Source organism: Bidens hawaiensis, unplaced genomic scaffold, assembly GCF_021521415.1.
Source record: "Bidens hawaiensis isolate Kalapana, Puna unplaced genomic scaffold, B.hawaiensis_p1.1 tig00014906_1, whole genome shotgun sequence".
NCBI lineage: Eukaryota > Viridiplantae > Streptophyta > Magnoliopsida > Asterales > Asteraceae > Bidens > Bidens hawaiensis.
In genome coordinates this window covers 343,827-368,199 of record NW_027492322.1, presented here as the reverse complement: position 1 = coordinate 368,199, position 24,373 = coordinate 343,827, and the positions used below count along the sequence as shown (strand labels likewise).

At 36.2% G+C, this 24,373-nt stretch overlaps 1 protein-coding gene across 1 annotated transcript; it reads left to right on the top strand.

Moving 5' to 3' along the window:
- The first annotated feature begins 5,993 nt into the window (after positions 1 to 5,993).
- Positions 5,994 to 6,596, top strand: LOC143548082 (uncharacterized). Its single transcript, XM_077039342.1, has one exon. It carries the CDS (start codon positions 5,994 to 5,996, stop codon positions 6,594 to 6,596), a length of 603 nt encoding a protein of 200 aa, XP_076895457.1.
- Positions 6,597 to 24,373: the final 17,777 nt, after the last annotated feature.

Here is a 24,373-nt window from a genome sequence, read left to right as displayed (position 1 = left end):
TTTTGGATACTTTTATCTATCCACTACAGATTTACTTAATGTCTCTAATACTACAAATGCTAAGGAACAACGCAAAGAGAGGAAAATGAATTTGGATTCTAAAAGACGGAAATCATATTCAGCTAATTTAAACAATGGTTTGCCAACAAATTCCAAAGGTACGTTATAGAATACAAACATTCATCATATTATCTTTTTGAACTAATTTTGGATTTTCAGTATAATAATTTTTAGATAATTTAAATTAATTTTGGATTTTCATCATAAAAATTTTGGTTCATCTTATTGTTTTTTTAACTAATTTATTGTAGGTAAGGGCAACATTCAATTTGGCTTAACAACGCCACTTGAAAATAGATGTCTGTCTTTGCAAAAAGAAAACATACTTGACATATCAAATGAGGTGACCCCACAAAGGACGCTACCTAATAATTCATTTAAAGATGCTAGAAGTCCTTTTCAGACATTACAAACGGTATTTTTTTATTTTAGTATATCAAAACTTATACTAATTTGGCCTGTGAAAGTATTTATCGTGTTTTATTTTGCAACTATATCAAATTTCGATAATAGATCGACTACGGCCACAACTTATAAAAGTCCTCTAGCTGCTGTTAAAACTTTTATAACTTCCACCACGAATCTTTATCCGCAAAACTCTCCCAACATACTTACTTGAACCTGGTAAGTCTTAATTATATTAATTAACATATATTTACATATACATTCTATAACAAAATTTTTATAGAATGCTATATCTAACCATTACTTATGTTTTATAAAAGAATTATGTCTTTATATATCTTTTGTAGTACATACAGGTTCAAGTATTGTCATGAACAATAAGAATTACAAAGAGAAATGCAAAGACAAGAGAATCATTTTGGATTCTAAAATAGAGAAGTCTGTTTCGAATTAATCAAGCCACCGACTAAGTAGCTGTTCTCTGATTTTAAATAAAACTCAAGTTTCCAAGGATACATTAGATCTACTTATGTTAATATTTCTTGTTAATTAATAAGTCATCAATTTAATTTATGTTAATATTTTATTCAGTAATATTTTATTTTTAATTAATAAGTCATCAATTTAATTTTACAAATAGATAAAAGTACAACAATGTTTCAACGGATGCAATTTCGGAAGGTATACTGTAAGCAAATTATATGTCCTATTATTTGTTTATACATAATTTTTTTCATTCTAAATATTTTTGGTTACAGAATAATTGGATCATAGTGATCAGAGTGTTGAATGTGAAGTATGCCTAGCGAAACTTTGGCCAAGTGAAGAAAATTGCTCTAAAAAATGAGTGGTTTAACATGTTACTTCTTGCCATTACGGGAAAGTTGAGCTTCCAGATTAAAAAGAAGGCCTCAATGTATCAAGATCTTTTTACTGGTGTTGATAAGAAGAGCAAGTTATTCATTAAGAACATACGACGTTACAACTCTATGTTTTCTTTTACTTCTATGGGTGGCAAAATTGACAAATCTATTAATAGAGGTAACGCTCCTTCAATATTTAGGTTGAGTGGACAAAATTATCATTCTATGGGAAGTCTTCTTCCAGAAAGAGGTTCAAAACCCAAGTTCTCTCAACTCTCTCTCTCTCTCTCTATATATATATATATATATAGGATCAGGATTATGTGAGAACTTTTTAGAAATTGAGAACTATGAGAACCATTTTGACAAAAAAAACCAAAAATAAAAAAAATCATAAAACAAACAAAACACAAAAATAAAAAAAGTAAAAAAACCAAAGTTCTTATTTATCATCCCGGTTTCTCTAAAAAACCAAAAAAAATCTCGGTTTAGCTAATTATACATATATGTATAATATGCACATATATGTATAATATGCACATATATGTACACATATGTTTTTTTTCTATACACATATATATAATTTAAAGTAAATGATAATGTATATATGTGTACATTACATAGCTTGAGATTAAATGAAAGTATACATATTTGTATAGGTACAATACGAATTAAAAAAAAACAAAAAAAAAATTCGGTTTAGCTAAATTATACATATATGTATAATATGTACACATATTTTTTTTCTATACACATATGTATAATTTAAGGTAAATGATAATGTACATATGTGTACATTACGTAACTAGAGATTAAATGAAAGTATACATATGTGTATAGGTATAATACGAATTAAAAAAAAAATTCAGTTTTTTTTTAATGAAACCGGAATGAAATATAAGAATTTTGGTTTTTTTTTTACTTTTTTAAAATTTTCATATTTTTTTTGTTTTATAATGTTTTAAATATTTTTTAGAGGTTTTTTTTAGTGGTCCAAAATAGTTCTCAAAGTTCTCAATTTGCCAAGATTCTCTTAGGATCCTTACCCTATATAATATATATATATATATATATATATAGGGGAGGGATATTTTGAGAACAATGTTGAGTTTTAAGAACTTAAGAACTCAATTCTTAGCCACACATTTTATTAAATGGATTGAATTGTGTGGTTGAGATTAAATCTGACTAAAATATCAAAGTAGGAGAGAGAATAAAGTTGTAAGTGATTACACTAATTTTTACGTCCGTTACACATGTGTAATAAGTTGACTCGGCGCGTAAAAAATTCTATAATTTTTTTACGTGTATGTAACTTACATATATTACGCATGTGTAAAAAAAATTCGAAAAAAAAATCGTTACACTGAGTTCTTTTGAGTTCTTAAAATTCAAAGGGGTTCTCATTTGAAATCTCCCATATATATATATATATATATATATATATATATATATATATATATATATATATATATATATATATATATATATATATATATATATATATATATATATATATATATGATACCGAAAATGAAGTTCCCATCAGAAGAGGTATTTTCAGGTACGATTTACTCTTACTTTGTTTTAAACAATATTCTTGAATTCTGTTAATATTTATACTTAACTAATAATATCTTTTTTCAGTGATTCAACTATTGCGTCCATATCCTCTGATGATAATGATGATATTGAACTTATCAACTATTTGAAGATCATGTTAGATTCGAACAACATGTTGGTGAGAGACTGGTTTAAAGATAATCCTCAGGCGAAAGTAAGGTTACGCCTTATTGGAGATACACAACAAGATGGTAGGATATATAACTTACCTACGTCTTCTGAAATGGCTGCTTTGATTGTTGGAGACGTTGGTGACTGTCTTGAAAAGAGAGATATTGTTGTTAATACTCAAGAAGGATCATTAAAATGCATAAGTGAACTTCATCCTTCATATATGCCGCTTCAATCCTTTTTTTTTTTCATACGGTGATGACGGTTATATGGTTGGCATCTATCATAGAGCTGTTACTCAGACAAACATAAACAAATGACAACAATTGACAATGAGGGAATTCTTTGCATATACAATTCAAGACGGAACAAATAATTTCTCATTGATTACAAATGGAGGAATGCTCTATCAACAATTTTTAGTTGATGCATATACGTCAATTGAAAGCAAGAGGTTGTTTTATATACGATGCCAACAGAAAAATCTTAGATGTGAGTCATACGAAAAGTTAGTTAACCTACATAACTCTGGAAATTTTGATATATCTAGCATTGGACAACGTGTAATTCTGCCTTCTTCATTTACGGGTGGTGCACGTTACATGAGGGAGAACTACTTATAAGTTATGGCTCTATGCAAGTGGTTTGGATACCTGGATTTTTTTATTTCCATGACTTGCAATCTAAAATGACAAGAAGTTAAAAGATTTCTTAACCACAAAAACCTGAAGGCTGAAGACAGACCTGATATATTGTGTAGACTGTTTAAAATTATACTTGACTCGTTTGCCACAAACTTAAAGGAGGGTTCGTTGTTTGGGAAAGCTAAAGCAGGTATGATACTATGTTCTTTTATATATATATATATATATATATATATTTGATTTAATGAATAAATTTTAGAAATACACATGCTAATAACAATGTTTCTAATGATGTAAATTTTTATTGCAGTTGTTTACACGATTGAGTTTCAAAAGCGTGAATTGCCTCATGCTCACGTTTGTGTCTTCATGCACCATGATTACAATATTAATAACACTGATAAGATAGATTCATTTATTTCCGCTGAGATTTCTTACAAACAAGAAGATCCAGAGTTGTATGACCTAGTAAGCGAGTTTATGATTCATGGGCCATGTGGTGTTGAAAACATGAGTTGTGTATGCATGATTAATAAAAAGTGTTCAAAAAACTTCCTGAAAATTTTTTCCGACCACACTTCTGTTGATTCGAATGGATACCCTATATACAGAAGGCGTGAAGATGGAGTTTTTGTTAAAATGTCTTATGTTAACCTAGATAACAGAAGCGTTGTTCCATACAACCTGAAACTTTTAAAAAGATATCAGGTACACATAAATGTTGAGTGGTGCAATCAATCAGGATCGATAAAATATTTGTTTAAATACATCAACAAAGGTCCAGATAGAGCAACTGCTTTATTAGAGCAAAGTGGTGACACAAAAGATGTTCCTGAACAACCAGTTGATGAAGTTAAAGAATATTATGTTGTCGATATCTGTCTGCTTGTGAAGCTTCATGGCGCATATTTTCATACGAGGTCCATTATAGAACACCATCTGTTTTAGACTTTCATTTATTCTTCTCGGACATCAACAAATTGTTTATGGTGAAGATCAAGATATTGACGATGTCCTCGACAAAGCATCTTTTTAGAATTAATGTTCACATCTTGGATGATCATAAACGGTATGTATCCAGAGGCTCGAAACTCTCTTATGTCAAGTATGTTTTTTTTTTTTTTGCAAAGATGGACATCTATTTTCAAGTGGCGATGTTAAGCCTAATTGAATGTTGTCCTTACCTATATTAAATTAGTTAAAAAAACCAAAATTATGATGCTGAAAATACAAAATTAGTTTAAATTGTCTAAAAATTATGATGCTGAAAATCCAAAATTAGTTCATAAAAATAATATGATAAATCTTTATAGTATACATCGTACCTTTGGTATTTGTTGGCAAACAAAATTTTAAATTATTTGAATTTTATTTCTGTCTCTTATAATCCAATGTCATTTTCCTCTTTTGGCACTGTTTCTTAGCATTTGTAGTATTAGAGACATTAAGTAAATCTTTGGTGAATAAATAAAACTATCTAAAATTATTAAAAGGACATTGGTTTTTGAAAATAATTTATTTGAAAAAAGAATTTAAAGGATAATAAGAATTAACCTTATAATGAAGTCTTCATGTGGACGCTTTTTATTTGGAATTGACGTCATGTAATCACGCATAGGTATGGATCTAGAATCTCGAAAGCTCTCTTATGTTGAATTTCCTTCCCGTTTCGTTTGGAAAGCTCAAGAAAGTAAATGGTAACGAAGAAAACAAGGTTGTTCGATTGGTAGAAATCATTCTATTTCACTTGTAGCTGGCGAAGGATACTATGTAAAAATTCTATTAAATAAAGTCAAAGGTCCTACAAAATTTGAGGACATTCGCACAGTTAATGGTAACATCCTTCCGTCCTTTAGAGACGCATGTTATGAGCTTGGGCTTTTAGACGATGACAATGAGTATATCGAATGCATTGTAGAAGCAACCAATGCTGGTACTGGGTTTTACTTAATAAATTTATTTTGCTCAATGCTAACGTGTGGAAGTCTATCGAGACCTGAAATTTTCTAGGAGAAAACATGGAATTATTTGGCAGAAGATGTTATTCACAAACAACAGCAGCTTTTGGATTGTCTGGGTATTGTTTTTTTAACTATAATATTAATATACAAATTTCTAGATGTTTTTTTTTTGCTTATATGCTAATCTTTGCAAAGAATGAATGTGGTTATTCTGTTATTAAAGTGCAGGGTTATCAATTAACAAGGACCAAATCAAGAATTTGACTTTCTTTAAGATTGAAAAAATTCTACTTCGTAAAAATTCCTCATTGAGAAGATTTAATACAATGCCGTTTCCCGGTCTTGAATCTGTAGAGTCTGCAAATAATCAATTTATTATTGAAGATATGTCTTATGATCATGAAAGTTTACAACATGAGTTTGACAATCTTTTTGTCTCACTTACAGATGAACAGTGCGGTGTTTATAATGAAATAAATAAAGCCGCTGCGAAAGGAAAAGGTGGTGTGTTTTTCGTTTATGGATATGGAGGAACTGGTAAAACATTTCTATGGAAGGCTTTAGCATCATCTATTAGATCTAAAGGCCTTATTGTCTTAAATGTTGCTTTCAGTGGCATTGCTTCGTTATTATTGACCGGTGGTCGAACATCTCATTCCCGATTTAAAATTCCTTTAAATCTAACTGAGGATTCTATTTTTTCTGTTGATCCTCAAAGCGAAATTGCAGATTTAATTAAACAAACCAGTTTGATTATTTGGGACGAAGCGCCAATGATTCACAAGCATGAATTTGAAGCTATGGATCGAACTTTTAAGGACATTTTAAAAAGTGATAGCCTATTTGGTGGTAAGGTTGTCGTATTTGGAGGAGACTTTAATTTAGACAAATACTTCTTGTTATTACCAATGGAAGCAGACACCAAATAATGAATGCTCCTCTAAGTTCGTTCTACATTTGGAAAAATTGCAAAGTGGTCAAACTTATAAAAAACATGAGGTTAGCTGTTGGAAGTAAAGATCCGAACATTGAAGAAACTAGATTGTTTGCTGAATGGCTTTTAAAAATCGGTGAAGGAAAACTTGGTGGTCCAAATCATGGTGAAGTGCAAATAGATATTCCCCATGATATTCTTATTAAAGATTCTATTGATCCGACTTCTACTTTAATTGATTTTGTTTATCCATCAATACTTCAAAAATATAAGAAGATGGATTTTTTTTTCAAGAAAGAACCATACTAGCATCAAAAAACGAAGTTGTTCAAGAGATCAATGATATATTACTAGCAAGGTTTCCTAGAGAGCATAAGGAATACCTAAGTTCCGATAGTATTGACAGGTCAGAATCCGTAAATGAAGACTTTGATCCTAGCTTATACTCACCTGATGTTCTCAATCGTTTAAAGTTTCCTAGTTGTCCTAATCACAAGTTGATACTAAAAGTTAGTCTCTCGGTTATGTTGCTAAAAAATATTGATCAGAAGAACGATTTGGGTAGCGGAACAAGGTTAATAGTAAAATCTCTTGATAATCGGGTTATAGAGGTAGAGGTTGTATCACGCAGTGAAATTGGCAAATGTCATGCTATACACAGAGTTACTTTGACTCTGACTGATAAAAAGTTTCCATTCAAGTTCAACAGAAGACAGTTTCCGCTTTTTATATGCTTTGCTATGACGATTAACAAGAGCCAAGGGCAATCTCTTTCCAAGGTTGGTTTGTTCCTCCGATGCCTTGTTTTAACCACGAACAATTATATGTTGCGTTATCCATAGTAACAAGCAGATATGGTCTTAAACTTTTGATATTGGATGATGAAGGGAATACTTGTCATAAAACTACAAATGTTGTGTATAAAAAGATTTTCTCGAATTTGTAAATTTAAGACTCTAAAGTTATTATTGTTTGCAATATTTATTTCTTTTTTTCCCTTTAATTTTGTGTCTTTATTTCAAATAACAAACTTTATTACTTTTTATCATTTGAAAATTCCCGTATATTATGCGGGTTCAAAAGCTAGTAGTATATATACAAACAAAAAAAATGTGGGTGCTTGTGTTTGGGTGGAAGGAGATGGCAGGGTTGGGTATCGCATATTAATATATTTTATAAGATTTAATAATCTTTTTATTATTTTAGATTTACATTTAATTAAAGAAATATATGAAATTACGCAAATGCCATTACATTCTAGTACTTAACGGGGTGATCAAGAGCGAGGTATTTTGCCTTTTTAAAATTTAAAAGAAGCGAATGAAAGATAACTTTGTTAAGAATCTGATGCGTAAATGGGCCACGTTTAAAATACAGAAACTATAATTTAGAAAAAAAAAAGTGAGAAAAAAAAAATAAAGTAAATGCCAACCATCAACAAAAATAAGACCTATTGTCTAGAAAATGGTTCATTTGTTTCACTCAATACTTATAAGAGGTCCTAAAATCTTCATATAAATATAAAAGTTACTAATAGTAAATAGCTATGTTAGCCTTAACAACCTCCCTAAAAAAACACGTACCATAGACTAAAATAAAACCAACTACCCCTTTGCAATATGTCTGCCATCTAAAATAGAATAGAGCACAACAGGCTTTGAAGACCTAATGAAAGGAACATCACATCTGAAGTAGCATTTCCCCTCAAACAATATGTCTCTACACTTAAAGTTTCTCATATTTACATCCCCAAATGTTGTAATCTCTTTCTTAGTATTCGGGTTCACCCCATCAATAAAATACTCGCCTTCGTTCAGCTGGAACATATCAACAAACAATTTAGAAAAATCTACTTTGGCTTATTATTAAAGGCATCGGGTTTTTCTAAACGGGTTAGGTTGGTCGACTCGTTAATGTTTTTTGTACTTTCATGTGTGTGTGTATATATATATATATGTGTGTGTGAATATGTGTATGCATGTATATTTGTGTGTGTGTGTCTACACGTGTGCATATTTATTTCATGATTATATGCATGTCATTTGTATGTATAATGTATGTATATGTGTGTGTTTGTATGTGTGTAAGTTCATATGTACATGTGTGTCTGTGTATATATGCATATGTTTGTATGCGTATGTGTGTGTGAAGAGCTGAGACTTTAAACAAATAGTGGACGACAACTGAGTTTTCAACTCATTTCCATAAAAATGTTTTACGTTAGTTATTTTTTTAATTACTAACAAGTAATAAATAGTAACTTAAAAGAGAAATTGGCTTAAAAAGTAATACGTGATGTAACAATAACATACTCAAGTGTTACAACCTCCTAAGTTACTTCAAATCATATTTAACATATTAACTAGCGGCTATCATAATCATAGTTAACATATTAACTAATTAAAAGATTCAAAAACACATTAAAGAATATCAAATATACCTTCATTTTGGTGACTAGGTAGCCAAACAAGAGTTGACAAGTTCATCGATGCCAGGTAACCAAGAAAGTTTTAAGTTTTGTGGTCTTAACCGATCCTTTAAGATGCAAAACCCCTACTAACTAACTCACACTTCTCTCTTGACTTTTTTTGGAAGGGCTTGGTTAAATCCTCCGCTCCAACATACCTAGGCGGGTTGGTGTTGATGAATTGTTTGTAGTTGCAAGGGTTAGCGGTGTTTTGGGTAGGGTGAGGTTCTGTAGCATTAATGGCTTGGATTTGAGTCAAGAGGTTCGGGATTATAGCAGTCATTTCCTTTGCCATCTAAGAAGCCATGTGGCGGTTCGAGTTTCCGGTGGAGCGATGAGAATGACGGCGAGATGAAGACATTCCGCAAGACATGACAATACATGAAGAGGGTGAGTTACATGGAATATTTGTGAAAACGTGAGGGGGTAGCGTTGTAATATTCTTGAAATCGCTAACATGAATGACAATTTATACCTCATGAAATTGTGAAATTGAAATCCTTCATGAACAAAATATAAAATTTAAGATCATCATATGAAACGAGATTGAATTAGAAATTTGTTAGACCCATTTTGTTTATTTTAGTTTTTTGTATTGTAATTATGTGTATTGGGCTTTAGTTGATTGTTTTGCATATATAGGCACAAGGGAAAAACTTGTATTTAAGCCTATTGGGCATGTGATGTAACATGTTTCTCATGTATGCTTCTCTATGAATAGAGAAGCATGCCATGAGAGATGCTTGTTGAATATCAATAGAAAACCTTTTGCCAAAAAATTCTCTAACACACACATATCTTTCTTTCCTTCTCGTCTCTCTTTCCAAAACCCGAAATAACATCTCAAGATCCGAGACCGCTTAGGTGGCTTAGTGTGATTTCCGCTAGCACTAAGCTCGGTTGATCCAAGATTATTGTTAGATCCACCCGCCATGGGACCTACAATTGGTATTAGAGCTTCGACTCACTAGTTGAGGGTTTTGGATCACAACCTTGGGTTTTGATCTTAAGAAAAAGAAAACAAATGTTTTTGTAAAGAAAGTTCACAAAAACCACAAAAACTATCGGCCAAAAACTTCATAAAACGACTTAGATTGTGTTCTTAGTGAAAGACATCCATGTACTAGCTTTAGATCCAAAAGTTTTGGGTTTAAAAATGTTAAAATTGGTGTTTACGGGCTTGAAAAGTGTTGAAATTAACAAGTGAAAAATTTCGCTTCCCATGGCATGAAAATCAGTGTACCAACCTTTGACCAGTACTGACAAGTTAGGTGGAACAGATCTCAAGAAAGATTTCTTCTAGAAAACTGAACTTTTTCGCTCAAGAAAGTTTTTCGCATGGCTTGGGGTTTCGCTTCGCGTAGTTTTTCGCTTCGCCTGGTTTTTCGCTTCGCTCATAACTTTTTCGCTTCGCCTACTTTTCCGCTTCGCATCACTGTTTATCTGCACAACTTTTTCGCTTCGCTTGAATTCACTTTTTCGCTTCGCTTACTTTTTCGCTTCGCATGAAACTGCTTTTTTTCGCTTTGCATAGAGTCTGTTTCGCGAGAAAAAGTTACCTGTGTTGATTTTTGAGCCGTTTGAAGGTTGTTTAAGTGTTTGAGACTGCCAAGACCATGACAAGCACTGATTCTGAGTTGTTAAAGGGTTATTTGTTGTTTGAAAACCAAGTGGGAACACCTCAAAAACCTCCAAAATTCATGACCTTAGAAGATAATTTTGCCCACTTCAAATGGAGGTTCATGAATTTTATCTCATTGACTGATTCGGACATAATGAAATGCTTTGTGCAAGGTCCTCATGTTCCCATGACTGTCACTCAGGCTGGGGAACAACTAAAAACTCCTGAAAATTATGATGAAAATGATAGGACCTTGGTGGAGTAAGATAAGAAGGCATATCTTACTTTAACATATTGTCTTTCAAATGAGATTACTGAGACCCGACAAGAACATACAACTGCCAAGGGTTTGTGGGATGTTCTTGTTGAGAAGGTGGAGGGAAATGCTGAAATTAGGGAAAACAAGAAAGCCCTATTGAAAGAAGAATTCAACATATTCAATCATTGTCAAGGTGAAAATGTGCTAGATTTGGTGAAGAGGTTTGAGAAGTTAATGGTTAGAGTCAGAGCCACAAGTGTCAACATCACCAACTCTGAAGTCAATCACAAGTTGATAAACTCTTTGCCATACAGCTGGAGTACCAACACAATTACAATCAAGAGAACCACAAAATTGAATGCCATGACAAACTCCGATTTGATCTCAACCATCAAGTCATTTGAAATGGACGAGCATATGAGAATGAACAATCATCTGAGTTCTCTGAATCAAGCTGGGATGAGCAAAACCTCAACAATTCCAACCGCCTTCATAAGCAAAACCCAGCAGAATGTGTACCCTGTGAACACTCCAAAGTACTCCTCAAGTGTTCCTCCACAAACCACTGCCTTTATTTCAACAGGAAATCAATCTGGATCATCCGAATCTAACTCATTTCAGAAGGCAGTCGATAGTGCTGTTGAGCAAGCTCTGAAGGCTCACGGAATTTCATCATCATCAAAACCTCGAACTAGCAAACCTTCAAGCTACTGTGAAGCACTCCCGTTGTTGAATGATTCAAATGTTTCAATAGTTCATGCTTTTCTGTCAAGTCATGAAGAATTATTGCAGGGAAATCTATTGCCACCACAATTTGAGATCGGGGATATGAGAGGTATTAATCAAAAGGATCTTGACAAGATGGATATCAAGTATCAAATGGCAATGGCCGTGCAAAGAGCTACAAACTTCATGAAGATGTATGGGAAGGATAGCTTCAAGGATTCTGGCAGAAAAACGATCGGGTTTGACAAGTCGAAGCTACGATGTTACAACTACGGTGAGATGGGTCATTTTTCACGAGAATGCATGAATCTGTCAAAGCCAGCAAATGATATTCATGTGACTGAGGTGACTGAGGAGGAAAACAGCAAAGCTGCCGGAAAAGAGGCATGAGGTGCAGAAGCCTAGTAGCTTAGCTCAAAGAATTGGGAATCATCCACACAAGGGCAATTCAAATGCAAACACAAAGGCCCTTGTCTCCCAAACGGAGTTCCAAGCTGGTATGGATTGGGATGATCAATTTCAAGAGCTGCAGAATCCTCTCAACATGGCAGGCATGGCTTTCACCTCAAACATTGAGGCATCCTCATCCACAGCTGCAAGTTCTGATAAATCACCCATTGATGAGGTAAATCACAATCTTTGCATTCAAGATTGCATAAATAAGGTTACGTATTATAGATATCTTCAGGACGAAGTTTTGAAAGAGAATACAAAACTTCGTCAATTAAATGTTGAATATGTTAAAGCCGAAAAGATTTATGTTGAAAAGATAAAAACTCACCATGATGATGTAGCAAATCTTAAACTTAAAAATTTTGTTAAGGAGCAAGATGTCATCTATTATAAAAATATAATTAATAAGTTGAAAGATGAAATTGAAAAGTTGAAACTTGATGCTTCTGATAAAAGAGAAAAAGAAAAACAAGTTGAGAGATTTGAAGCATCATCTGAAAAATTAGATGATCTTATTGGAGCCCAGAGAAGTACTAAAGTTAAAACGGGGCTAGGTTATGATTATTCAGCGGTGCCTCTACCCATGAATGATAATTACACTAGCCTGCCTCACTTTAGCTATAATACTTCTCCTGATGAAGAGATGACTTATGGGATTGGTAAGGTACCAAAACCAGTGAAATATGTTCCTGCTGTCTCTCCATCAAATGCTCCATTCCATAATCTGATAAGTCTAACGTCAACGTGTCTTGTGTAGCAAATGATGTAAGTGGTGATTGTGGGAAGGTTAACCAGGGTTGTAAGCCAAAAGGAGAGTTAGAACCCCGTTTTGAATCTTGTGTGGGTCTAACAAAAACAATTAACAATCCTGTCTGTAATAAAGTGTGTGAGTCAATGTTAGGGAGCTTAATGACAGGATCAAAAGCTGTATTTTGTGAAACTTCCAGTAATGAAAATTGTACAAATATTTGTAATGAAAGTGAATGTTCTTCATCTGATTCTGAATGTGAAACCATTTTTGATGAAACAATCGAAGCAAAGGTTGATGAACAGAATAGTCCTAGCTGCTCATCAACTGATCATCATTTTGAGATCTTAACTAATGAGAAATCCAGATTTGAAAATGAAAAACCAAGCACTTCCTGTAATATGTGCCACCAAAGGAAAGCTCATTTTCACAAAATACTTCATATAATAACAATTCTCAACATTATGATAAGTTCGATAGTGCTTTTTACTATTCTCAACAAAGACCAAGGCAATCAAATTATTTTGCTTCAACCTTTTCAAATGTTCATAATTATCAGACAGATATAGGTTACAAACAAGTTAACCTTACTACATCACCCTATTCCACATATCTTCGTGATCAAGATATCTATAATTGCAATCAGAGAAATGTTGCTTTGTTTGTGGAAATCCTTCTCATCATGCAAGACATTGCAAGAACTGGCATAAGCAACAAAGAGACCTCAACAGTAAGTTTGGTCAGACATTTCCTAAGTTTAATGCTCAAACTAAGAAAATGCCTAACCAAACTTACACTTCAGCCAGTGAGATGGATTCAAGACCCAAGAAAAATGACAAACCGAGAAAACCATTCTGGCTAACCCAAAGAGAACGGAAGCGGTTAGAGAAGGGGTCTGAAGCTGAAAGGCCCAAGAACCCTTCAAAAGTTTTTACCAAGGCTAACCAAGAAGATTTTGTGGTTAAGCCTAAACCAAAACGAAGAAAATCCCGAAAACCATTTCAAAACCGAGGAAATCATAATTCAAGTTCCTCAAGGGATTGCTCTTCAGATTCTGATTCACCAAAAGATTACATTTTTAGAAATCATAAAATTAAACTTGGTTATTTTGTGTTTAAATTTCCCGAGACAAGTACGTCTCGGTAAACCCTCCACTAACTGGCTGTTCGTGTGTGTAGGGTCAGCCTGGACGGCCTGTCAACAGTATTTGGTACTTGGACAGTGGCTGCACCCGACACATGACAGGAGACGAGTCCTTGTTGTTCGACATCAAATCTTTCGACGGCGGGCAGTTTTTTTTGCCGATGACATTGGAGAAGAAATTACAAAGCAAGGAAAGGTATCGAATGGTACTTTGACATTCGATGAAGTCAATCTGGTGGAACAACTCAACCACAACCTGTTCAGCGTGTCTCAAATCTGTGATAAGAAATTCTCAACCCTATTTACAGAAAATGAATGTTTCATTCTAAAATCAGGTTTTAAAGTCCCTGAAGAGTGGATCATGTTGCGTACTCCGAGGCACAATGATGCCTACATTCTGGACATGAGAAGAAATTATTCCATGCGTTCTGCTTCTTGCTTGATGTCCAAGGCCTCGGAGAATGATTCATCTTTATGGCATCGACGTTTGGGTCACGTTAACTTTAAGAACTTGAATAAGTTGGTTAAAGGTGACCATGTGAGGGGCTTACCTGTAAAATCTTTCCATTGTGATGAAAAATGTTTATCTTGCTCTAAATGCAAACAGCACAAACTCCCTCACAGACCCTAGACCGTCAATTCCGTAACCTCCACTCTCCAGCTGTTGCACATGGACCTCTTTGGTCCAATTCAATCAATGGCAATAGGTCGAAAAGTCTATTGTCTGGTTATTACTGACGATTTCTCACGTTTTAGTTGGACATTTCTGCTAGGGCACAAGGATGAGACATCACAGTTTCTGCTCAGGTTTATTGTTTTGGTTGAAAATCAAACGGACAAGAAAGTAAAATGTATCAGGAGTGACAATAGTACGGAATTCTGCAATAAAGTGGTAAATGAATTCTGTCACAACAAGGGAATTATTCATCAACTCAGCGCACCTTACACTCCCGGACAAAATGGGGTGGCTGAAAGAAGAAACCGTACGTTGGTGGAAGCCACTAGAACAATGCTGTCATATTCCAAACTGCCTTTGATTTTCTGGGGTGAAGCTATCAACGCTGCTTGCTTTATCCAGAATCGTGTGCTTCTGAACAAACGATTGAACAAGACTCCGTCCGAAGTCTTCTATGGAACGAAGCCAAGGGTAAATTTCTTCATAACGTTTGGATGTCCATGTACCATACTCCAAATAAATGCTGGAACATCCTCCAAGTTTGTTGAAAAGGCGGATGAGTGCTATTTTGTTGGTTATGCCACCGACAAATGTGCTTATCGGGTATACAACAAGAAAACCAGCGTGATCTTGGAATCTTTCAACATTTATTGGAAAGAACTGAACCCTACCGATGCGCGAAATGGTCTGGACTGGATGTTTGATTATGAAAGTTTGTTCAAGCAGTTTCGTGGAATGTATATGACACCCGCTGTACCAACGGTTTCCCCTGTTGTTGCTCAACTGGTTCAACCTGCTGATGATCAATCTATCTTGATGCATGCTGTATTGAGAAATCTTGGAGATGCTAATATAGCTACTCCTGCACCTATACTTAATGTACAACCCGTGGCAAATCAACCAGCCCCGGTAAACAATGTGCAGCCCTTTGCCGACACCACTGAAATGCACGTTGTTGAAAACATGACTGATTCAGATTCTGATTCATATATGTCAACTGACAACGATGAAAATGTTCAAGCCGAACAAGCAGAGCCACCTCCAGCAGAACCAAGTGTGGTGAAATCGGTTCCCACACCTCCCTCAGAAGAAGAAAATCAAGGTCCTGCAATGGAGGTCGATGAATCAAATGTGCAGGTTGATCCATGTGCTAATGAAGCTTCTGACAACACCAATACAATCTCTGTTCCGGCCGTTGCTGTCCCATTTTATGACAAGCTATGGGAAGGTCCCATTGCACCAGAACACTTGGTCGGTCAAGAAAAAGGTGAAATGAATCCTCAACCAAGTGCTTCTGTCCCTGCGACCATTGTTTCTCATCCCATAGAGAACCTGACTATCCAGCTTAAGGCAACACCAGTTGAGCATGTCGACCAAATTCCACAGTTACCAATTCATCGTCGACATCCGACTAAGAACATCATCGGAGATCCGTCCGCTGGCATCCAAACACGTAGTACTTCGGGTAACATTAACAGATGTCTTTTTCCTTGTTTTATTTCACAGGTGGAACCCAATGACTACAAGGTTGCACTAAAAGAGAACTCCTGGGTTGAAGCCATGCAAGAAGAGCTGTTACAGTTCATGAAGTTGAATGTTTGGAGGCTAGTGAAGAAACCAGAAAATAAGAAGCCTATCGGAATGAAATGGGTGTTCCGAAATAAGAAAGATGACAAGGGGGTGATCATTAGAAACAAAGCCCGGCTTGTTATGCAAGGCTTTTGGCAACGTGAAGGTCTTGATTACGATGAAGTCTATGCACCGGTAGCCAGATTAGAAGCAATTTGTATCTTTCTGGCATACGCCTCGTACATGAACTTCAAAGTGTATCAAATGAATGTGAAGAATGATTTCTTGAACGGGAAAGTAAAAGAAGAGATCTACGTCAGTAAACCTCCAGGTTTTGAAGATCCAAGTCATCCTGATCACGTGTACCGACTTGACAAAGCACTTTAGGGTCTTCGCCAAGCACCTCGTGCATGGTATGCCACACTGGCCGATCATTTAGTGAAGAATGGATACAAGAGAGGAATTGTCGATCAAACTCTCTTTGTCAAGAAAGTCAAAGGTGATCTGATTTTGGTACAAGTTTATGTTGATGACATTATCTTCGAGTCCACGAATGAGGATCTGTGCAAGGAGTTCTCTGAGGTTAGCAACGGCGATTTGAAATGAGTTCCTTAGGGGAGATGACTTTTTTCCTGGGCTTACAGGTTGAGCAAAAGAAGGACGGAACTTTAATACACCAAGAGAAGTATGTTCACGACATTATTCAGAAGTTTGGATTCAAGGACTCAGCATCTTTCATGACACCAATCGCTACGCGACCTGTTCTTGCTCCTGATCCATCGGGAAAACCAGTCAATCAACACCTTTACAGGTCAATGATTGGTTCCCTGATGTATCTCACTGCAAGCAGACCGGACATCATGTTCCCTGTTTGTCAGTATGCCAGATATCAGTCTAACCCGAGAGAATTCCACGTGACGGCTATCAAGCGTATTTTTTGATACTTGAAGGGTAGACCACGTTTGGGTCTTTGGTACCCAAAGTAATCTCCCTTGGAGCTTCATGCTTACACCGACAGTGATTATGGGGGATGTAACTTGGACAGAAAATCTACATCGGGTGGATGTTAATTCCTGGGAGACCGGTTGATCTCGTGGCAATGCAAGAAACAATTCACTGTGTCCACCTCCACAGCAGAAGCCGAGTACATTGCCGCATCCAGCTGCTGTTCTCAAGTGATATGGATCGAGCATCAGCTGCTGGATTATGGTTTGAATTTCTACGGAACCACGATCAAATGTGATAATGAGGCGGCCATTGCTATTGTTAAAAACCCAGTCCAGCACTCAAATACTAAGCACATCGACATCCGAATACACTTTATTCATGATTGTTTTGATCGTAATCTTGTCGATATAAAAAGGGTCCATTCTGACTATAACTTTGCAGATCTCTTCAAAGCTTTTAGTCATGCCCAATTTTTGTTTCTCGTTGAGTCATTGGGCATGATTTCCTTTGAGTAAATTTTATCTTTTAGGTTTTAAAATAGTAAATATTTTTCAAATATGTCACAATTTTAGAGGGAGAAATGAGTTAACTTTAACTCATAAAAAAGATTTTCAATTTACATTTAGTAAAACAAAAATCATGTCACTTGACTTAACAAAAAGATTTTAATTTTTATACCTAATATTTATTTCATCTTTACTCCTATTTAAGAAAATCTTAAGAAAACTCTAAAAGTATTGTCCCATTTAGAGGGAGCTCCTTTGTAGAAGGAGTCAGCAAATTTTAAAATTTTCAATTAAGAACTTGATTCGACCATGTGGAAAGTGATAGTACATTGGTATGTATTGATCTTAGCAAGTCAAAAGAGTAGAACAAAAGGCTACAAAGTCATTCATTGATGTGTAGATAGGCTTGAAAAACAAGTAAGTGTTGGGCGATATAAACTTAAACTACTGTCGTTGCAAGTGGCTATACGTTTTAAGTAACGATTGCATGATTCCGTGAAGTCATATCAATGAAGGATTAAATGTAATTACACATGTCATTCCCAAGCCTCTCTTTACCTGATCACAGTTGTCTTATGAAATAAGTATCAATTTTTTTGAGTCAAGAAAAGGGTCAGGTAAAGCGTCAAAGAAAAGCAAGAAAAAGAAAAATAAAAGAGTCACAAAAGCAAAAGAAAAGGAGTCAGAAAGAGAGTCAGTCCTAATAATTTTAACTTCTGCTTTATTTCTTCATTTATTTTCAACTCAAGCCTTGGACTTTCTATGTTTTTAGTCATAGAAGATCTGATCGTTAAGGCCCTGAGTATTATGCTTTGTTTTATTTTCTTTCTTTTGTTCAAGCCTTCGACTTTCTCTACGTGCTAATATGGTATTATCCGACCTGATTGTTATGGCCTGAACTTCTGCTTTATTTTAATCTTTCTAGATCGAGTCAAGTGTGCAAAGCACAAAGTGTCAAGTGTACATAGTACAATAAGTCAAGTATGTTAATAAGAGTATTGTGATCAATTAAGAAAGGTTTAGGTCCGAGATATGATGGAATCAGCAACATGTCTGAGTAAGTGGGGACCACATAAGCACCGTGCCTAATCGAACCTTCAAATGTATCACTTTAGCACCAAAACATTTGTCAAGTTTAATAAATGGACAATATTTACAATAAATGATGAATTTGCGTCACAATAACTTCAAAATGGAAACATGATCTAGGGCTGTGCAAATCAATATGATTTCATGTCGCGATCGTTCTTTGTAAATTAAATCCTTTGTAAATTAAATAAAGAAAAGAACTATGTAGATTAATTCAATATTACTCTTAACTTAACGAAAGTTTTTAATTTTCTTTTATTTTGTTTTATTTTGTTTTTATTTTCTAAAATATTAAGTACTTGTAAAGTTTAAAATTTTAAGTTTTGTTTTTAATTTTTATTTTATTTTATTTTTGTTTTATTTTTAATTTTATTTCTAATTTTCCTTTATTTTATTATCTTCGTTTGTTTTGTTTTTATGCTTTGTTCTGTCAAAGAGATCGTCAGTGCAAACGTTAACAGTCACGGACCAATGAAAGAAAAATCAAATAAATAACCTAGTGCTTGGATTCGGTAGGTAAATGTTTTTTGGGTTTGAAAATGCAAATATTTTTAAAGACCGAGGAATGAGAGTGTATTTTCGGTGAATACTCGCGATGTTTTGACCTTATCGCGAGATAGGCTGACCCTATATAAGTGGGAAGCCTAAAATATCTTTCATTATTCACCAAACACTTTTACCTTTCACTCTCTCTCTTCTCTCTCATCTTCAACATTCAAACCCCATATTTTCTTAACCTTTTCAAAGATCTGGCCTACTCTTTATCAAACATGCCGTTAAATCCAGATCATGCACTCTCGGTATAACTTCATAAACAACACTGTTCATCCCTTCATTTTTGTTTCTGGGTTCTCGTGGATCGAGACGGCGGTTCTTATGAACCGTCGGCTAGATCTAAGATAGATCTCTTTATCTGTGTTGTTCTCATAATTAAAAATTGATGTTAGGACATTAGATTTATGATTATCATCATTTCTTCTTAGTTTTAGGTTTGTTTGTGTACAGGATATAGTTGTAGGGTTTGTTCGTGTGTTCAAGGGTTCAATTGACAAAGCAAACCAAAGGGTTTCTGGTTCAATCTTTCCAGAAACCCAATTCGTGTCTAGGCGACACCCAAGGAAAAAAAGGGGAAACAAAAATTCCAAGTGGAATTTTTTCGCATAAGGTTGCATTTCGCTTCGCATGACCATACGAAGCGAAAATGTTGCGTTTCGCTTCGCATGACCATGCGAAGCGATAAGGATTTCTGTTTCGCTTCACATGCCCATGCGAAGCGAAATGAATTTCTGATTCGCTTCGCATGTCTATGCGAAGCGAAACCGGACCCCATGCGAAAAAGTTACACTTAGCATTTTTTTTTGTGAAATTTGAAACTGATATTTCTAGACTGTTTGGACTGTTTTGAACTTGATCATTGTACATAGTGGACTTCTTGACTTATTAATTGACTAAAATTGACTTTTTAGCTTTTTAAAGCAAAAATGCACATTATTAATTAACTATATAAAATTAATTAAGTTAAGACATATGTAAATACTTATGGAATGTGTATATATACAACTTATTGTTCTGCTTTAATTTCACTAAATGATGATTCTCATGATTTCATTGTCTAATTTCAGGGTCACAATTTGTTTTGTGCTCTCGAGTTACCAAAGGCAAAGGTAGATAAAGTTTTCACATCAATGGTCAAGGGGCTAAAGCAATCAACCCTTGCATATGCTATCACAGCCAACCCAGCTATCTATTACAAGTGGGTCTTGGATTTCTGGGCTTTTGCACATATAGCTGATGATTCTCTATCCTTCACTACTAAGGTTGCCGGGAAGGAGTTAACAATTACTGAAGCAGACATTAGACGGGTGCTGAAGATAACTGATGAGTCTGATTATGCATATGAGAAAGGTGACAGAAAGAAGTTGGAAGCGTTTGTTGCTCAAATGGATACGACACCGAGTGGAAGAACGTCGAGAAGAAACATCTCCCACCATAATGGAGATTTCTATTCCACATAGTCACTCATTGCTTTGCGGATATTCATGGAGGATTTGACAGCATGAGGGTTGACTGGGTCTGCATCATGTTTGCATTGACGACTCGAGAGAAGTTCAACTACTCTCGAAGGATATTCCTTTGTATGTTGGGGAATATCAAAAGTGAGGCTACCTGGCTCATGTACTCGAGATTCGTACAGCTTCTTTTGGATGATTTGATCCCAGATGTTCCAAGGCCAAGATCAAAGAAAGCTAAGGACAAGAAGTCACTTCCCGAGCCCTATCATGTGAATGAGATCAAGACGTCAATCTTTGGTGTGTTGCTGAGCACTAAAGGAAGGGGATATCAGTATGAGGGACCAAGGCCGGGTTCTAAGTTTGGTTTGTTTGAGGAAACAGAGCCTGCTGGGGATGAGGCATCTGTTGGGAGTGAAGAAGATGATGAGCTAGAGGTTGAGGCTGAACCAGATTCTTCTAAAGAGCCTTCTGAGGACCCCATTAAGGCCAAACATGATCTAAAGAGGAAGAATACAGATAAGGCCAAGATTGTTGACCTAGAGGAGGAGGAGGAAGACTAGCCGCCCTTGAAGCATCTGAGGAAACTTGGGGACTCCCAGAAGTCATCCAAGTTTCTTGTCAAGATTCCCTCTCAAGACAAACCATCCGACCAAACCAAAATCACCAAAAAAGCCTAGCCAAAGCCCTCAAAGAATTAGATGTAACCAAAATACAGATCCCAACCTATAAGAAGCCAAAGACCAGAAAGAAAGCCAAATCCAAGAAAACCAAAACCTTACTACACGACTCACCCGAATCCTCACCCGAACCCACTCCAAGAGACCAACCAATATCTACCTTCCTACCCCAAATACCACCCTCACCGCCTCAACACCAACCCACAAATCCAGTCAAACCACCAACCCAAACCGAACCCGAACCTTCCCAAATCACAACACCACCAACACAATCAACCACGGAACCCACAACCGCCTCAATTTTCACATCATCTATATTAAGCTCACCCATACAAACCACTAGCCTCTGGAGCCAAACTGTCATCACCTCACCACTTACTAGATCCTCCACCTTAGGAACCCTACCCATACCAATCCAATCACCACCCACTTCAAGACCAAAAACCTCCACAACCTCACCAGTACCTACCCAATCCATCACCATACCCTTCCAAATCTCCTCACCACTCACAATGACCACAACTCCTCCGACCACAATATTCTCACCACAACCCATTACCAGAGGGAAGTCTGTGACACCTCCAGTCTACGTCGACCCTATCCTCGATAGGATCGTCGCACTGGAGGAATCCAACGCAAAATGGGCGGAACGAGAGATTGGGCTTCTTCGTTTTATCAAGGACATGAAACAGAAAGAGGTTGCTGATGAGAAGGAGAAGACAGAGTTGAAGGAGAGGGTTCGGACTCTGGAGGATGAGAATGTGGTGAAAGAGGCTCAACTGGAAAATCAAATGTTACTAATCAACACGCTTCACACCAGAGTCCAGAATCAATAGTTGCTGCTAAATAACGAAGCCTCAGAAAACGCAAATCTGAGGGTAGAACACTCCAGACTTGCTGACAGATTGGCCACTCTCAAAAGAAACCTGCCATCTGCAAGTGCTCTCAGGACTAGTCTCAACAACAAGATTGAGGATGCCACTCGAAGATGGGATGTTGAGAGTGAAGCTACAAACTCCAGAGTCACAAATTTAGAGAATCAGCTCGCTTCATCCGCTTCCCTCGATACACTAAGAGCCGAAATGGAGGCTGTTCAAGAGAAGATCAAGGAACAGGATCATCTAAACGAGCTTCAGCTAAAGACATATGAAGAGCTGGTGAGCAAGTATCAAGCGGCCTCAGACCTTATGGGTATTCATGAGGATGACTTTCACGGTCTTGAGGATCGACTTGATACAGTTTTCAGAAGTTGGAGAAGGTCAAGTGAGACTTCTCAGGCTGGTGGTTCGCAGCCTACCGCAGGTCCAAGGGTGGCTTTGCGAGGGGTTAGATTTGTGGCATCTGAAGGTGAGGCAACTGTTAGTCGTGTGGTACAACAGGGTGGCCAAGCCGCTAGTGGGGTCAGTACCAGCTTGGGTCCTGAACAACAAGCACAACCTCAGGACTGATGTTCGGTTTATTTATACATATTTATGTGTGTTAACTTACTCGTTTTACTCGTTTAGTTTAGGAACTATGGTACTTGATGCATGTTTATTGTGTTTCAGGTCACAGGTACTTAACGTGCTTAATTTGGACCTGTACGAGCCTGGAATGAAGACCCGGGATGTCCAGCACACTTACCGAGACAATTATTTGAAGTTGTTGAGAAGAGAGACCCATCGCGTAGCGCGATGGGTGTTGAAAGTGGGGCATCGCGCTACGCGATGCCCTGTATTTTACTGGCGTTGACTTTGGTCCATCGCGTAGCGCGATGGACCAGGAGAAAGGACCATCGCGCTATGCAACGGTCCCCAGAATCGTGAAAGTTAGGGTTTTGTTTTATATTACGTTTGGACGACCCTAGACGCCATTCAACACCTTCTAGACGATTTTCAGAGCAGAAGAGAGAGCCCCCATCACTTCCAATCATCTCTAAGCATCATACATGGCCTACCAGATCATAACCGAGGCCCGAGAGATGCCGATGCGCAGCTAGTTCCTTCGAGTCATACCCGGGATGTATAGTTTGTAATCTTTCAGTTTATTTCTCATGTACAAGAAAAACTAATTGTAATTGTTTTGATGTTAATCTATGAGTATTGATGTTTAGTGTGTTTGTACAATCAGTTGGTTTAGGTTTATTTCGATCAGAACGATTAGTTTGTCGATTGCTATAATAATTGCTCATAGGATTGTTTGGCCTGTTAATTGCAATAAAGCATACGTTTGCCCTTAGTTGAGTCACACTGGCAGGGACCGTTTGATAACCAGTGCCGTGTGTTAGCGAGCGTGGATGCCTAAGGTTTAACCGGTTAGTCAGTCTGTAGTTGACACAAGATAGTTAATCTGTTAAGTTGCATGAGATTGCTGTTTGATTGCTTACTTGGATTCCCGGGTGTGATTTTCTTTATTTGATTGACTGAATCTTGAGTACTTGTTCATTTCTTATACAATTAAATTGTTTGCTAGTGTGATCAGCACTTTGATAGAATTCACTTCATAATGTTAGGAATCGATTTCACTGCACACTGACCACATACTCCTCGTGGTTCGACACCCTACTTACCCTGACTAGCTTAAGGTGATTAGGACACTGATTTACTTGTTTTTGACTAGATAGCGATAGTCTAGCATCAAAATTATGCCGTTGCCGGGGAGTTAGTGCGCTTAGTGTTTTTGCGTTAATTGATTTCTTTGTTTAATTTAGTTTAATTTAGTTGGTATTTTTATTTTTAGCTTAGTTTACTTTATTTTCCCATTTTACGCGGGGTGTGTTATTTGTGCAGGTAACAGGTTTATGCACACTCGCCATTTAGGGAGACGGTCCCCACTGATTTACGAGCCAAAAATCGAACGGTTAGCTCTGCAGAACCGAGCTCAGATCAGACAGCCAGAT

Coding starts and splice junctions, on each gene's coding strand:
- LOC143548082 (XM_077039342.1), top strand. CDS start 5,994: ATGCCGTTTCCCGGTCTTGAATCTGTAGAGTCTGCAAATAATCAATTT.